Source organism: Phalacrocorax aristotelis, chromosome 3, assembly GCF_949628215.1.
Source record: "Phalacrocorax aristotelis chromosome 3, bGulAri2.1, whole genome shotgun sequence".
Taxonomy (NCBI): Eukaryota; Metazoa; Chordata; class Aves; order Suliformes; family Phalacrocoracidae; genus Phalacrocorax; species Phalacrocorax aristotelis.
In genome coordinates, this window is record NC_134278.1 from 41,341,025 (window position 1) to 41,357,999 (window position 16,975).

At 44.4% G+C, this 16,975-nt stretch overlaps 1 protein-coding gene across 1 annotated transcript in view; it reads left to right on the top strand.

Annotated features, from left to right (window-relative positions):
* ANKRD6 (ankyrin repeat domain 6) overlaps positions 1 to 16,975 on the top strand; it is a 121,308-nt gene that overhangs the window by 72,572 nt on the left and 31,761 nt on the right. The window contains exon 3 of the mRNA XM_075087283.1: positions 11,308 to 11,564. Within this exon, the coding sequence (XP_074943384.1) occupies positions 11,445 to 11,564 (120 nt within the window). The 5' untranslated portion in view covers positions 11,308 to 11,444. The remainder of the gene's footprint in view (positions 1 to 11,307; positions 11,565 to 16,975) is intronic.

Genomic DNA, 16,975 nt, shown 5'->3' on the forward strand with positions numbered 1-16,975 from the left:
TCGGTCTCACTGCCCTCAGCTTCCATAATGGAGACCTCTGATCCAAGGCCTGCGCATGAGTTATCAGGGAAGAAATATTAACTGCCAGTGTCTAAGGAGGGTCTTTTTCTCCAGAAAGCCTCCCTTGTTAACATGGTCCCACCAGTGCAACTTCTGGTCTTGCCAGAGATTTTTCCATGGCGATAACCCCTGCACAGCTGCCTCCTATCACCCTTGCAAGCTGACATGGAAACAAGATCAGCCATGCCATCAGCATTAAAAGATCTTAGGATTAATAGCACCACACAGTAAAGCGGAAAAAAAACCCAAAACCCTGATGCATATAACCAAAATGCATGATTTAAATTTTTTAAAGTGATTTTTATCTTCCAGACTTGTTTTTTTGCAAGGATTTGACTTAAGATATCTAGATATTTTGGACTGATTAGCAGCTGTGGGTGCTACTGATGGAAGTAATTAGTCTTGAGAGGACTGCAGCATGTTGTAAAATATGAGGTAACACTCCTTTAACACAATAAAAAAGGCTTTCCAAGTAGATACTCCGTTGCTGCTTGAAATGTTTGTGGGTTTTGGCTTTGCAAGTTATTACTGCTTCTGTCCCTTCTGCTTGTGTAACTGCACAGAAATGTGAGTTCAGATAGGCCTGTTGGTCTCCTCACACTCACTTAAATGTGGTTTTCTTGGTGCCCCGTTTCTGTAAAATAGAAACGACGTTTAAATCTTAGTTCGTAAATGGGGTAGTGGGACAAAAAGGACCTGTAAGCCCTGTGGGAGGGTGGAGTGGGGAGAAGATGCAGGAACTTCAGAAGGAGAGGAAATCCATGGGGATTTGGCTCCTCTGGATCCAAAATCAAGAGGGTGAAACTCTGCAGAGGCGAGTACCAAGAACTACACTTGCTTGGCTGTAAAAACTGACCTCTGCTTCCTACAAGGCAGGGAATGACTGATTAGGCTGCAGAAACAGGTCTGAGAGTTTGGAGTGGGCTGGGAAGTAAATTTGATCTGCTCAATGCAGTTGCAAGGAAAGGCAAGCCTGGCTCCGGGGCTCTGGATGGAAAAATGGAGCTGTGGAGGAGACCAGAGGGAATTGTTAACTGGGGAGTTGTCATGACCTGAAGGATTACCTGTCCTGCAGGAGTAAGGAGATCATGACTGTGGGTTTGCAGGGATTCTGTAATATACAAGGACACAGAGACTTCATCCTCTAAACTTCTCTGCTTTATTGTTACCAAAAATAACACAAAATTCACCACTAGCAAATATACTTGTGATGAATAGTGAAAAAAAATATATAAAGCTATTACAAATTATTAGCAGCAACAAGTATATATATAATATTACAGGTTACTACAAACTTATCCCTAGTAAACGTATTGGTAATATAAAAGCAGATACACTTGCAGTAGATTACTTATATGCATATATATGTATGTTCATCATATTACCGATGCCAAGTGCGTAAAACCAGTCCCAGAAGGGGGCCAAACCACCCCCGAACTGGGAGGACAAACCGAACTGACACCAGAAGCGGGCCCAGGGGGGACCAATAAAGTAACAGGCAGACCATCACTTCAACGATGATCCTTGTCATGGAGCTGGGAGTCAGCCAGGCATCCGCAGTGAGGGTCCAAGAGCTTGTCTGGGAGATCCTGTAGAAGGTTCATGCAGGGAGCTCAACCTGTTTAGGAAAAGGAAAGCTACATGCAGCACGGGAAGTTCTCAGAGGGAAAAGCTCCATTTTGGATAAAAATAAGTTATTTCTGTATCAGAGAGATGTAAGAGAGCATAGGACACCACCCCGTCAAGCAGCCAATAGGTGCTGTTAATTTCTGGTTTTCACCTGGGACAGCCAATAGATAATGATGATTTCTGTTCTCTCAGACCAATTTTTATTTTCCAGACTGTTTTCCTCTTCTCGCAGTTAGAACAGCCAATGGCAGTTACTGATCCTTACTTTCTCAGGATGTTTTCCCTTTTTCCAGACTACTTTTCAACTTTTCAAACAATAAGTTGCTATTACAGTCCCTTGTTTTTGTGCTTATTGGCGGTATCTCAGGATGCCTCTGGTTTCTAGGTACCCAGCTGCACTTCAAAGGTGCCAGCTGCACTTCTCAAGGATGCTGCTGGTTCCCCGGCTGGCTGTTCCCAGGCTCACAGGCCAGCAGGCGTTTTCTCTGTCAGTATTTCAGCAGACATCATCTTCTGTTCAGTATTTCTCCCCTTGCAACCAGCTTGCCTTTAGGGCTGCTCACACCAAGACTCCTCTGTAAATACTCTGGGTGGTTTTGAATACTGAGCCTCAGAAGAAATACAGCAGAGGATGAACAAGCAGAAAGCAGGGAGAAGTGATCTAGGAGGAAGGGACAAAAGAACATCAGTGTGTTTTACTCTAGAGTAGAAAGCAAGGAAGGACGTGAAGAAGGGAGGGAGGCAAGGATCCCCATCCATAGGCAGTGGTCTTCCATGCTTCAATAACAGAAATTACAAATAGCAATATCTTAATTAATATGTTAGAAAAAGGTTAGGACTAATTTTGATAAAATGGCTTATTTTATGGGGAAAAGAAGTAAGCGTTGTAATTGTTTGGTATACAGCACTGATAGTATTGCAGCCTTGAAATGTCTGTTTATTGTCCTCGTTTCTGTGCTGTTATATACCTCCATGTGTCAGTCTATTTGCTGACACTGCTGACAAATGTATCATTTAATGTGCTGCAATGTTTTTGTCATTTATGAACATCTTTGCACTAGAATTGGAGGAGAGACCTCCTGCACATGCCACGTAGGATCCTGCGCGGCCATGAAGCAGCAGCTTTGGTAGCTGACCTAAGCTGGCGCACAACTGAACCTGTGGTCCAAAGAGAAAAGCCTCATCCCCTTCACTTGCTGCTGTGTAGCCCAAAACGCTGAGCACCGGGAGAAATGTGCAGCATGGAGGCTTCGTGCACAACATCAGGGAGTCTTTGCTACCTTTGACCCAAACTCATGGAGAGGATAGGATAGTGTCCCTAAACCCACACTTTTTCAGCAGGCTTTGTAGTCACTAAAGGATGGGCTTTCTTCTTATTAGGAACTCCCCAGAGATGCTTTTAAGTTACTTCCCAGTATTTGGAGACCATTTTAAGGCCTCTTCCAAACTCTGCTGAGGCCAGAGGGACCTCTCTGGTACATTCAGCAGGTTTGGGACCTTGCCTAAAGCAGTTCCCTGTGTGAATCAGATGCAGCCTAGTTTTAGCCCATCGATAATGGTTTGCGTGGGTGTTACAGCCAGCTTCTCGACAGCAGCACTGGGGGATCAGTGCATGGAGGTAAGAATTACCATCCCAGCTGTGCTGACTGGTGGGGCGATACCGTGCCCCATGCAGTGGTGCGTGACCTCTGCGTTTGCTTCCCTGCTGTGCTTGGTTTCTCTCACTTGCCCGTTTTCCAGGGTGTGCCAGGTCCCTGGGTATTTGTGCTTCCTCTTGCTTTGCAGTACCCCATGATGGGACACAACTGGAAAAATTACCTTCTCTTGATAGTAACAGTGTGCACCACGACTGGGGCACACACTGCTCCATGGGTTACGGTGAACATACTCACCATTTTTGCCTATGTTTGTCTGGTTATGTCTTTCTCCCTCCCTGGCCACTGCATCCCTAGGATTTCATCCACTGACTTTCAGTTTGAGCCTCATTAAGCTTTTAATTGATGCACCGCCTCCCAGACTCTTGTACTCGTGCTAGATGCCTAGTGATATTGAGGAATATTGTTCTAATACCATAACATCTTGGGCACTCACAGTGCCTCTATGATTCAGTGCCGAACTGGGGGGCACCGGTCCAGCCACCTCACCTCATCTCTTAGTGCTCTCCCAAGATGTCAGCTGTGACCATACAGGACGGACCGTGTCATCGCTGCTGGCAGCTCCTAAGTTGTGCTTTTCTTGAAGAGGAAGAACATCTCCAGTGCTCTTTTGTTAGCTGGATAATATTTTGAAGCTGGTAAATGTGTGATTTCTTCTTCCCTGCTCTGTCAATCAGAGCATTTTCTAATCACTGCCTGGCTGCACATCTTTACTTTTGTTTGTAAAAGATAGGGTCTAGCTCAAAAAGAAGTTTGTGGCTTGGTGCCGGCTGGCATTAGATTATCATAGTGGTGTTTTCTGGCATTGAAAAAATCTATAAACATAGGAATTTTTTCTTTAAATTTTCCAGCATGCCTTTTGCAATGTTTACCTGAGTTGCCATTATGTGCTGGCTGGGAGAGTGTGGGGTTGCTTGTGCTGGCAGAAAGGAGGGTTCAGAGCAAATGTGAGGAGAAGGAGATGTCTGTGCTGCCACACCAGCACAGGAGCGGCAGGGTCACCAAACTGAGTGGCTGGTACTGCCTATGCTACAGGTAATTTGAGAAGCAGTGGTGGAGCATGGAGGTCGGAAGGCCTTTCCTGGCAGCAGAGAACATACCCGTAGGAGTAAGAAAGGAGGGAAGAAGAGCAGAGGAGGAAGAAAGGCAGTTTGTTAAAAGGATTTTGGCACCTTCTGCTCCCAGTGAGGTTCTGCAGTCAGTTTTGGTGGGATCTGTACGGCCTTTTAATTGATTGGCAGGTGGCTCCTGCTCAGAGGATGATGGTGAGGGACAGTTCTCCCATCCTGAGGCCACACTGTGCACGAGTGTAGTGTAAAACCCTGCTCTCCCACGAGCGCAGCCGCATGCCTGCTTCGTTCCCAAGGTTGGTCTCCAGCACTTCTGTTAAACTGCAGTGAGCTGGAAAGACCTCCTAACTGGTTTTATGCAAATGGGACTGAGACATCTCATGCATGTGTGTTTGCACACAGGCACTGTCCGCTATCAAACAATAGACATTGTTTTGTCATGTAAATAATGCTCAACTGATGAGGGCTTGCTGAGAGTTGAGCTCGCTTGTACTGAATGGTTTTGACGTGTGTGCACACAGGTGTTGAAAGAGAGGGTGGGGAGAGCAATAAAGTTGTGAAACTTCAATGAGATAAGCCAAACAAAAAAATCAAATCATGTTATCAGGAAAGTGGTGAGTATATAACCTGCATATTGGATAAGGGGGGGCTACATGGCACTAAGTAGGTGGGGAAGAAAAACAGTTGCCTTCATACAGGGAGATTAGTGATGACTTGAAACTGCTTCTGATCTTCATTGTTGGTCTCCATGTGCCCATGTCTCTCTCCAAAAGCGTTCTGCTTGGCAGGTGCAACTTTGGAGGTTGGTTTTGGTGGTAACAAGGCAATGCCTGAAGATTTACATTCAGTGAAGATGATGGTGGAGGTCGGACAACAGAGCCACGCTCAATGAAGCAGTTGGGGAAGCTGCGGTCGCTGTCTCCCCACATCCGTTGCCTGTGGGCTTGGCTGTTGGTCTGGCTGCAGGTGGCCACCAGCTGCGGTGGGGCAGTGACATCAATCAGTCCGATCTGGTTGTGGTGGGAAGCGTGATGAGCAGCTGTCATGCAGATGCTCCCTGGGAGGCTGCTAAATAGTCATTGTTGAAGTAATTCATAGCAACAAGGGGTGGGGGGTAGGGGGGAAGCCCAGAAAAGGTTTTCAGATGTCCCAGACCGTACTGATACTTAGGGTGATGAATTGCACAACTGTCCACATGAGAACTGAATAATTTTACTCGGTATGATAAAATATGCAATGAAAACAATAAGTAAAAAAGCAGAGACCAACATATAAACTACCAGACTTTTATGTAGGTATCCAGTTCAAAATGTTGATGGGTATAAACACTAACTCCAAAAATAGAATTGATGTCATTGTAAAGAAAAGTATGAATCAAAAGCATATTGTTCTTGATTTGGTGGGGCTTTGGTGGTTTCCAGATATAGCTGCTGCTGGTGTGATTTTCTTAATGACATATTTGCCTGGTTTTTAACTGTCTTTTGGGGCAGGAAGGGGTGAGAGGCAGAATCCTCCCTTTAGCAAAATACATACATTTTTCCTAAGTAGTTTGTATTGGATCCTTCAGGGAACTGGAGAAAAATCACTTAGAGGAAAGCAGTGCCGCAGGTCTTAGAAAAACCCTTTTAAAGTCAGTTCAGAGAAATGGCAGATATATCTGCATCCTGCAGTAAATGATAAAATGAGTTCCAGGAAACTCACTCTTTCTAATGCAATAATCCACTCTGCTGAAAAATGCTGTTATTCTAAAGCGAGTACAATCTTTGTGTTTATGTCGTATTTGAAATATGGCAAACTGCTTTGCAAAGAGGCTAGACAAGAAAAAGCATTTTACAGATTTTAATATACTGTTATTAACTAATAAGCAAAGAAACCCATTTTGCTCTGGGAGCTGAGCAAAGACATGGGCAGTATTTAGACATAGGAAATTTTCTTAGAAAGGCTTTTTTATTATTATAAAAAAGTAGCTATTTTGTACCCTCCGGTAACAAAACGGTCCGACTCCATATCTTAACATTGGAGTATTCTAAAATAATTTAGAATAATTTTATTCCATTATTTTTGTCACATAAAGTTAAGCTAGCAGGTGCTGAGAATTTCTCTTGGACTAATTTTGAAATTTTACCCTTTCTGGTGATAAACTAGAAAAGAGGATTCGGGGTCCCTTTTTCTTTTTCTCCTTTTATTTTTTTTCCTTTCCTTTTGTACCTTGGTACACACAGAAACTTTCTGTAAGCATTTTTTTATTCAGATACTAATTTAACTTTGGGTATTGTACTGAGAAGTGACCTGTGCAGGGAACCTTATGAAGTTGACTAGCTCATCTCTCTCAAATCTTTGATAGTTTTCAGGTTTTTTTCTCTTTACTCTGAGAGGAAGCTGGTGTTTTTTTAATCCTTTCTATGAATTTAGGAGAGGCAATCGCCTAGCCTTTCAGTATCTCTGGTGTTTGATGTGTCCTAGACTTTCCTTTGGCTTTCAAAAATCACCATTCCTCTACTCTTTTTGTTACGGATGTGTAGGCGATACGGCCGCTGAAGCAGCCTGGCAGCAGTTTGGAGGGGAGGGAGCTGGGGAGGGGGAAGGTGTGCAGAGTGTTTTTCGCCTGCTCTGCCAGTTGCACGGAGAGAGGCTGGAGCTGTGAGCTTTACGACCCTGCCACTGAGCAGCCAGCTGCCCACCCGCGCCGTGCTGTGCTGTGCCTGGCCAGATATCTCCTAGAGCATCCGTAGGGTGGCGTGACTCATCGAGCCACGGGCATCATCCATCGGGATGCGGCTGGACCTCAGCACCTGGGGACGATGCCTTGCTGCTGCCAGCCGGGAATACTAATCCACAGTCAATCCATCCTTTATCATGCTCCATCGATGGGGTGAGCAGGTTATCCTCAGAAGGGATTGCCCTGTGGTGGAGCAACTGAACCTGTGGGCATCACACCTGGCTGGCTTCCCTGAAGAGGCTTGGGAAATAGGTGTTGCTTTCCCAGCCTGCCCCAGGTAAGTAATCTGATCTTAAACAAAGAAACACAGAGATGGCTGTTTCTTATTTAAAAATAAGTTAAAGCAAAATCCTTTTTTTGTTTTGGAGGCAGAAGGTTTGAGTATTCCCATGCTCTGTGCTTCCTCCAAGCTCCTGCATTTGGGGGGAGGTAATGAGGGGTTTAATTCTGGGCAGCAGGTGCTGGCAGCAGGAATGCAATGCAGCGCATGTAATCGTGTTGTCGGGTTCATTTTGCACCATCTGGGTGTGAAAGGGGCAGCCGAGCTTTTATTTGTAGTCCTTGGGCATCTGGTACCCTCCTCCTCCTGCTGCGGGCGCAGACGTGTTCAAGGAAAGACGGTCTGTGTGTCTGAGGCATGTAGAGAGTTAAAGCTGGCGGGGAGCGATGCCGCTGCCTGCTGAGCCGCAGCGCTGGGGAAGGGTCCACTGAGAGGGGAATGACAAGGTTGTTCCCGCTCCCGTTCCCACTGGTCACCCATCGCTTTTTCCTACCAGCACAGGAGAAAAGGAAAGTTGGTCTTTCAGTTGTCTGGGCTTCCTGTCCTACTCAGATGCACTTTTCTGAGTTGCAAATAATCCCAGCTGAGGAGATGTAAAGCAGCCGGGGAATGTGACTTGTGTGAAACAGCCCAGAGCAAGAGCCAGGCTTGTGACGTGACTGCCCTTAGGGAGAGGGGACCGACAACTGCCGGAAACTTGGACAATGTGGGATACATCCCTAAAAGACAGATAGCTGAATCAACTCCTTGCTATGCTTTTATACATGATCCAAGTGGTAGAAGAGGCAAGAAGGCAAACTACATGATAACAGCAGTGCCACCGCTGCCTGTCACTCAGAGTGGCAGGACATGGCAGGCTGAGGTGGCTCATGATTTCTGGGGGAAATATGCTGCAGTAATGGGAACGCAGCAAGAGAGAGGGAGAATAATCAAACTAGGAAGTGAGTACAATTTCCAGCATTTATCCCGTGTAGGTATGTACCTGTTAACCAGAGTTTTCCGTAGCAGCACTAAACTTTGCACTGTCATGAGTCATTTGAGGTGTTAGTGTGTTTCTAGTGGTACAGCTAAGATGTAACAAGCATCCACAGTTTCTGTGAATTTGCTCAGAAATGTCAGCGTGTCAGGAAAATGTTTGCATTGAGCTTTTTGCAGCGAATATGAAAATCTCTCAGTGTCAATGATGTTACTGCTTTCTTTTGAATTTAAGGGGCAAGAAAACCAAATAGGATCTCACCACAGATGTTTTAAGATGCACAGAGTCATCAGTTTATTGTGCCTGACCCTATCCAGTGTATGGGCAGCCAGGTTAGGTGTAAGGATGGGGACAAACAAGTGATGGTACCGCTTGTCTGGAAACCACCACTGCATGGGCTGACACTGAAAGAAACCACCTCACTACCTGAAAAAGTCACGAAGAAAGATCCCTGTTGTAAGGCTTGCCCTGCACTGTGTGCCGGTCATGGAGGGAAGGAGTGGGAAGCAATCCTGGGGTACGGACGTGCTGCTTTGGGGTGTGATGGGAGGGTCAGGGAGGCACTGGGAGCAGGGCAGCTGGGCTTAGGGGGTTCAGCTTGCTTCGATAACATGTGTCACTGGAAAGGGAATACATAGGGAGGTGACTTTGAAACTTGGGTTGTTTTTCACATATCGAATTATTAAGTGCAGGCCATCTGTATTTCTTGGCTTTTTAATGTGGTTTGTATTATACTGGGCACATCACTGTGCCAGAGGGGCAGGGTATGATGCGTACAGTGCTGGTGAAAGAAACATGGGGTTTTTTCTTCTTACTTCCATCTTTTCTGTGTTGCCCTGGTGTCCAAACTGTGTCCGTCACGTTGAGGGTGTGGGTGAGACTGGTCCAGAGGCACAGGGTGCAGCACATGTGCTTCTCTGATGTCCGTTCTTGTGCTGCTTTTGAGACCCAGAAAGTTTCTGACCTGTTTCTCTGAATAAATGTGCATCTATTTCCATGCTGCTCCAAACATGTTCACACCTAGAAAGCAAGAGGACGGTAAAGAAAAGCTAACGTGAATCTTTTACCTGGAGATAGCATTGCCTAATGCTTATACTTAGAAATCAAAAATCAGTTATCTGGAGTTCTTTCCTGGCTTTGACATAACTTTTGTATTAACCTTGGAGAAACCAAGAACTTTCCTGTGCTTTAAAGAGCCCTTTTCTAAAATACTTGTAATATTCTTGAGCATAATACTCACCTCAAAGGGTGTTATTTATGCTCATAAAGCATTTTAAGATTCACTAATACAAATTACCATAGGAGTGCAAATTAAATTCTGCAAGTATCTTCTACAGATTAACCAACATGGTTTTAATATATGTAAGCTTGTGATCAAAAATATTTAGTGTAGGTCAGTGATCCTGCAGGATCCAAGGACTTTGGATACCACTTTGGTGACACAGGGCATCACCATCCCCTATTAACAGTTCGCTTAAACAGGGCTACAGCACCATTTTGTTGCAGAGGTGAACTGGTGGATACGATATTATAACATGGGAGTGATGTTAATTAAAAGGTCTCTCCCCCAGTATTTAGACAACGGGGAGTTCATGTGCCACAACCCATGCATTTTCTCCTTGTTGCTGGGAGCGTCTTTCTCGTATGAGGGTAGAAATTAAATCTTTTCTGCTGTTCTGGTGATGATCTCCCTGCTGAAGCTATTAGCAAAAACATCGGTACTTTGAGTGGTGGGATTATGATGGGGAGGGTTTTGTACTATCAGCTAAACCGAGACAAACAAATCAATTTAGGGGGGGCAGCAAAGCCATTAAGCAGTAATAGCTTTTAGTTATTGCTGTTTCGAGATGGATTCAAAGGGATAACGTAAGGGTGAGAGACATTGTATTCCACAATCCATCTCCAAGATCATCTAGTCCTTGTACTGATTACCCTTAGACTATGCAAAGCCTGTAATACTGGCAGCTGATAAGGAGCAACGCAGTGATATTTCAAGAGAGAGAGAAAGGTAAAACATCTGTACACATACTGGCCATCTTGAAGGTGTTTTTCCTGTACTGAAACAATTAAATACCAAAGTGTGAAAAGCACAGGTAAAGCTGAAACCCTCCCAGACTGGGCAGGTTCTGGATCCTACAGCACAAAGTGATACGTGGATACATTTTCTGTAATTATGTCAGGAATCTCTTTTCAGCTCCCATAGCTCATTGGATGGGTCAGTGGAGCCTGGGAGGAAGAACAGGCTCACAAGTTTGCATGACGACTGCTAAATCTGAATTGTTTCTGGGGTCAGTCTGGTGTGATGTCAGCACTGCGGGGGGAACATCATTTCTCGCTGACAACAAATATAAGTGTTTCCCAGCTGCAGGTTGCGATCCCTCCCAAAGGTGTCCTTGGGGTGGTTCGGGGGAAGCTGTGAAGCATTTTATACTCGTGAGGGAAGAGTCAGCCGCCTTGAATTGCTGACTGCACTCAGTCCTTCCAGGGCAGAGGTTTGTATATTTATATAATCAGCCAGTAACTATGACTTGTTCTTGTTCCCTTGACCAACACTGGTTGAGCTACTGTTAGCAGTGGAGGTAGTTAACCCATCCTTGGCTAATTAAAGACTGGGAAACTTGGGGCGAGGAGGGAATGAAAGGGGACCACACAAATACAGGTTATGCCAAAAGAGAGTTAAGCTCTCAGAAAGTTTAAGGATTTTTGTCCCAAACTAGGGGAACGAGGGCACACTGAAAATGTGCTGCTGTGTACATCCCTCTGCACTGTAACAGAAGTGCAATGTCTTCATGAGGCTCTGAGAGTTTTTTTGTGACCCCCTCCCAAAGCGATGTGAAGATGAACGCTTGGGGAGGAGCTGCTGCAGTGCTTCAGTCCCTGAAACCTTGCTGACGGCAGTGTTGTTTTCTGATCCACAGGTCCAAAGGATGGCATAGCAATAACGTCACCGACCAGGGAGCTGAGGTCCTTCCTCGCCTGCCTGCATGCTGCTTGAACTGATCCCAAGCTTTTGTTTTTGGACCGAAGAAACCTGAAAACCGTTCTCTCCTAATTCATGAGCCAGCAGGATGTGGTTGCCGTGCTTTCAGAACGCCTGCTCGTAGCCGCCTACAAAGGCCAAGTGGAGAATGTGGTGCAGCTTATCAACAAGGGTGCCAAGGTAGCCGTTACCAAGGTAACAAGAGAAAAACGCTTTGCGAAATCCCTGGGAACTAACATAACTCCTAGACCCTTGTCTGTGAAAATGCGCTCATAGCTTTACCATTCTGAATGTGACTGAGGTTAGTGTTTAGATTTCCTTAAAGTTCATGCTTAGTAGCTCATGTGAATTTACAGTATAGCGCATGTCTTGTACTTATACGCTTCCCAGTGGACGTGGCTGTGGTGAACGCCGAGTCCTTAGAAACGCAGTGTGTCAGCAGAGAGGCAGCGACATTTTTCAAAGCGTGCATTGATTTTTGAACACTGTGCGAACCGATGAATGGAGCGATTCATCACTGCCGAGGGAAGGTGGTTCAGAGCGCCCATCTCTCTGGGTGAGGGGGTAGGGGAAAGCCACCTGTTGCAGTAGGGTAAAGGTATGCAGAAAACATTTCTTGCCACTGAAGTCTCTTGATGCAGCAGCCTTGCTTATATCTGACATCTTCACTGATTCATGCCTTGTAGTCCCCAGTCAGTTCTAAAGTTGGTGGTTGAAAACTGTGTTCCCTGTACCTTCGAGATAAGGTCAGCATCCAAGGATTTCTGCTTAGATACTGAGTTCAAACTGACATTCACCTATTCCTAACTCTCAACATGTTATAAAAAAATAATACTGGCATATAAAAGGTAAGGTAGAAGTGGCTGTTGCAGATCAGCAAAAACCCTTAAAAATAATTAGGTAAGTTAGATATTTACAGCTGTAACATAAAGTTTGGCACATTTTGTTTTGATGAACTGTTGTTCTCCATCGTATCTGGTTTTATTTGTATTTCCATACTGGTTTTTAACATTGTATATGTATGGGAGCTAATATTTACACATAGAAAGCAAATGTGAGTACATTTGATAAGTGATCTGTCTTTTCCTCTTTTTATCTGTCAGTGACAGTTGTTTTCAATCCCTTTGCAGTGTTTGAGTTGTAGATGGTATTTATTTTGAAAGCTGGAATGACCCAGGGACAAGTTTTGTTTGCCAAAACTAAGTGGCCTCTTGTTGGTAGAGAGAAAGCACATATGTAATAAACATGAATGGTCCCATAAAGATGCCTGTTTGGCTCTGTTATTCAAGCAGCTCTGTAGCTGATGAGCAGCTATTAAAGGTAGTCAGTAATAGATCAGGAAATACTGACTTAGAGATGTCTGAATGGTAGCTCAGGGTTTTGTGGTTGGTGGTGGGGTTTTTTTTTTCAGATCATGAGCTTTGAGACTGCTGAGGGACCTACGGGAAAATACACAAACGATTGAAAGGATACCATGCTTTGTATAAATTTGTGCATTAATGTAATTTCAAATCCAGCATCCACACTGTTGGAACATAAAATGTGGTGACCTTTGTAATGGTTGCCAGGATAATCATGACACTGATTTAACTGTTTCATGGAATTAGTTGCCATAATCCACAATTCAAATGCAAAATTGACACTTTCTCATTGTTAAGGTTGTTTATTATGCAATTAGCAATGCCTTCTGTTAATTACAATAAGAAGCAAATTGTGCAGATCTGACTTTCAAACACAAAATCAGGTTAATTTGACAAAATGCAGATTTGCTAGACTTGACGAGTTTTTCTTTCCTAAACAATATATCCTTCCTGCTTCCTGTACTTGCTGTGGTGTTCGGTCCTTGTGTGGAAATCAAAGCAAAGCTCACGTGGTGGCAAAACTGAGCCCAGGTGTTGGAAAGCCATGCTTGCTGGTGGGCTCTGAGGCCGTCCCGGTAGCTGAGCTGGTGCTGTGGGATTGTAGCTATTCTCTAGAGGTTGTGGGTCATCTCTGTGGAGCCCAGGGAGGGGGGATGACAAAAGCTGTGCCTCTTGTCGTTCTGGGTGCATCCTGGCACATTGGCAGATGGTGTGGGCAAGGTACTTGGGTAGCCTGGTGACAAGCCCTGCTCAGAAGAGATGAATTCAGATCAGCAAGACTGTGGAGGAGTGCACAGAGGAGTGGAGAGGCTCTCAAAGGAGCATCCAAGGCTACTTGCGTGAGCTGTTTTGGAGGTGCCCACCCACTTACTCCTCCCCTGCTATGAGCCAGATAGAGGCGAGCTCAATGTGAACCAACAGGCAACAGACCAAGCTGCTGCCCTCATCAAAGCCCATCAGTTCAGGCTCAGTAATGTCCTATCCAGGTCTACACAGCATCCAGTTTGCATCTGGCTCTCACCCAGCCAGCTAGCTGCATAGGGAGAGCATATGCATATTTGCCTATGAAAGGCTGTGTAAACATAACCCTGGAAGAGCTTGGCTTGCTAATCTGGTGACACACAAAGGCTGGAAGGAGAAAGAGCCATTTAAAGTCAAGGACAAGGTTGTCACAGGAGCAAGCACATACAAATTAGCCTCAAGTATATTTAAACTGGAAATCTGAAGGGATTTTTTGGCCATCAGAGAGTGAGGCTCTTGTGCAGTATTTCAGTGGGCAGAAGAGGCACAAAATGAGAACTACTTTCAGGATAGGAGTTTTTAATTTTAGGATGGAAATTAGATGGCATGCTTGTTGTAGCGGACAATTATTGATCAAGCTTTCAGATAAATTGAAACCCAGAGCACTCTCCCCTCACCAAGATAGAACTCACTGCAAATGAAGCATATAAACAAATTTATTCACATGCATGTCTTAGTTCTCTTGTACCTGTATGTCTTCTGCTTTTATTCAAAGTCTTCAGTTTGTTCTGTACAATTAATTTTAAATTCTAGGGATTTGCTCCAAAGAAAAAAATTGGCGGGGTGGGGGGGTGGGGGTGGCAGGGGTTGTACTTCTCAGCCAAAATTCCTGCTGAATTCTCTCAGAGTGTTGTTGGAAGGAGACATGCTGAGACAAAGCTCTTTGGAGGGAGGGAACAAGTTCCCACACCACTTTAGGCTTAAAATTTATTTCTGATATGCATCTGTAAACATAGACTGATTCTTGTGGAAAAACAACTTGCAGAGCCACAGCTGAAAGTGACCGGGATCTAGAGCTAAATGCTAGAGGGTTCTTCAGTCAAACCAGATGAATTGAGCATGGTTTAAAAAAAATTAAGCATATTTTCTGTAACAAACCAAGTACTATTAAATGCTGGAGAGCTGACAAGCTTGTCCAGTACTTTTTGTATCATATATAGGGAAGGTCATATTATGTGGTTAATTGCTGCTTCAGTAAACAACAATTCAGCTGCAGAATAGTATTTAGTTTTTGTCACCTCTAACTAAATGATTTCAGAAGAATAATAGTGTGAAGGAGTCAGAATTCAATAGAGAATCGGTGTGTCCAGGTGCTCAGTTCAGTGTTTCCTCAAGAATGCACTTGTTCCATTTTGACAGGGTTAATACAAGCCGCCTGTGCAGGTGAAGTCAATATAGAAGTGAACGCTAGCATCTTCCCTGACTCCAGTGAGGGACACTGGGGCCCTTTCCAGGTTTGGGGCCTTTTAAAATACATAGAGGAGAGCTGATGGCCAGGAGGTCACAGAGCTGTTGATGATCTGATGCCAGGGAGCCCAGAGTGGGAGAGGGCTGGTGGCCCTGCATTGCACGTCCATCAAGTGCTCATCCTGGTGCTGGGATCTCTGCCACCAACCAACCATGCAGAGTGGTGACCAGGAGACCTTCTGGATATCAGTGCGTGAGGCTTTATGGCTGTGTTTTGGGCATTTTCTTGACCAGAGTGTGCTGTTCCTGCTCTGCCTGGTAGGCTGAAGAGGTGCTTTCCATTTTTGTGCCTTTTTGTCTGACAGTCTTCACAAGTGTGAAATTTGTAGCTGTTTTCTTTATGAGAAGGGCAAAAAATACCCCAAACAACTGATCATGCAGACTGGCTGATCCAACAAGGAGGTGCTTTTATAAAGTATTTTGGTGAATGTGCTGCAAAAGCTGGAAAATTAAGAACTGAGTCTGGTATAATTAAGTCTTTGCTTTCAAGCAAGAAAGCTGGTCCCATGTTTCAGCCCTTTTGTAGTAGAGCTTTCTTTCAGTAAAGTTACTGACAGCTGCATCTTCGACATTAAAGCACTGGGACTTTTGCTGAGCTACTCTGCCTTGCTGTCCTCCTAGGATGTTGTTTTCCTTTTCCAAGGTTATTTTTCTTTGGATTTTCTGAGTTGAGATAGGTTAGGGGAAAGGCTGAGAACCACCAGGAGTGGCCCAGGAGGAACGGTAGTAGTGACACCTCAGATCAGGTCGGCTCTTCTCTTGACCTTGTCCCCAGAACAGTGCCTGGATGATGGAGAGAAGAGGGATTTCAACTCCCAGGCATCAACTTCTGGTGTGTCCCAAGGATGCCTGGCTGAAACAAGGCATTCTGGGGGAACAGCAGCACTTAACATGGGCTTGCTCCATGCCCGGAGATAAAATTTCCGGGTCTGAACCTCTGAATTACAGCTCCCCAAAACAAACTGTTACTGGGCTTTGGGTTCCACTGGGGCATTGCAGCACGGGGTGCAGCATTCAGTAGTGAGAATTAATAGGGCCAGAAAAAGCTGTGTATTAGCAAGCACACAGAGAGGAGTGTGCTGCGTCTCTGTTACACATGAAAAACATTGCCAGAGGAAGTCATAAAGGTAGAGAGGCAGTTTTAATGTAATTTGTATAGTGCCATGGGTTTTATGAATATTTTTTCAAAGGGAAGCAGAATATAGCTTTTTTGCAGAGGTGTACCATTAAGATTATAGCTATAAAATTGAATTCTGCGGAGAAGCAATGGTAATTCAGGAAAAACCATAGAAATGAAAAAGGTAGTGTTTCTGTTTTGATTCAGTAATTCTGTTTGTTTGTTTGTTTGATTTAATTTTTGAACTAGTTGTATTACAAACCTGCCATATGGTAACACTTTCATAATACTGGAGTATTTGTAGTCTTGTCATCAGGATTTCAACTTCAGAGCATGTTGAGTTCTTTAAAGCAATCTTTTTTTTTCTTCCTTTTTAAGTTACAACAGGAACAAAAAAAAGAAATACATTTTGGTGCGTTCGTATTTTTGTGCTCCCTCGGTTTGAGAAACTACTTGTCTCTGTTTTAAACAATAAATAAAAATAAATGAAAGGGGACTACCAAACATTTAGGGACTTGCTGAATGCCTATTCAGGTCAGTGAGGAACTTTCTGCTGACTTGAGCGAGCAGGTTATTCATGGAGAACAGTCTAACAAATCATCAGTGAACAATGTGACAAGACTTGGTTTTTCTTTTCAAGCTTTCTAATAAAATGTGGATAGGCATGTTTTTGTGTAAGTGCAGAATGGATGAATAAATAACAGGCCTTGTGCAGCACAAGAGCAGGGTGAGAGGGAGAACCGAATGTACTTGCATAAAAGTATCTACAAATACATAAACACAAGGAAAGATCATGTGGCTTGTGGTGCCAAGGCCGCCCCCCCTCCCCCGTATGGATTTGGTTGCAGAGTGCAGACATT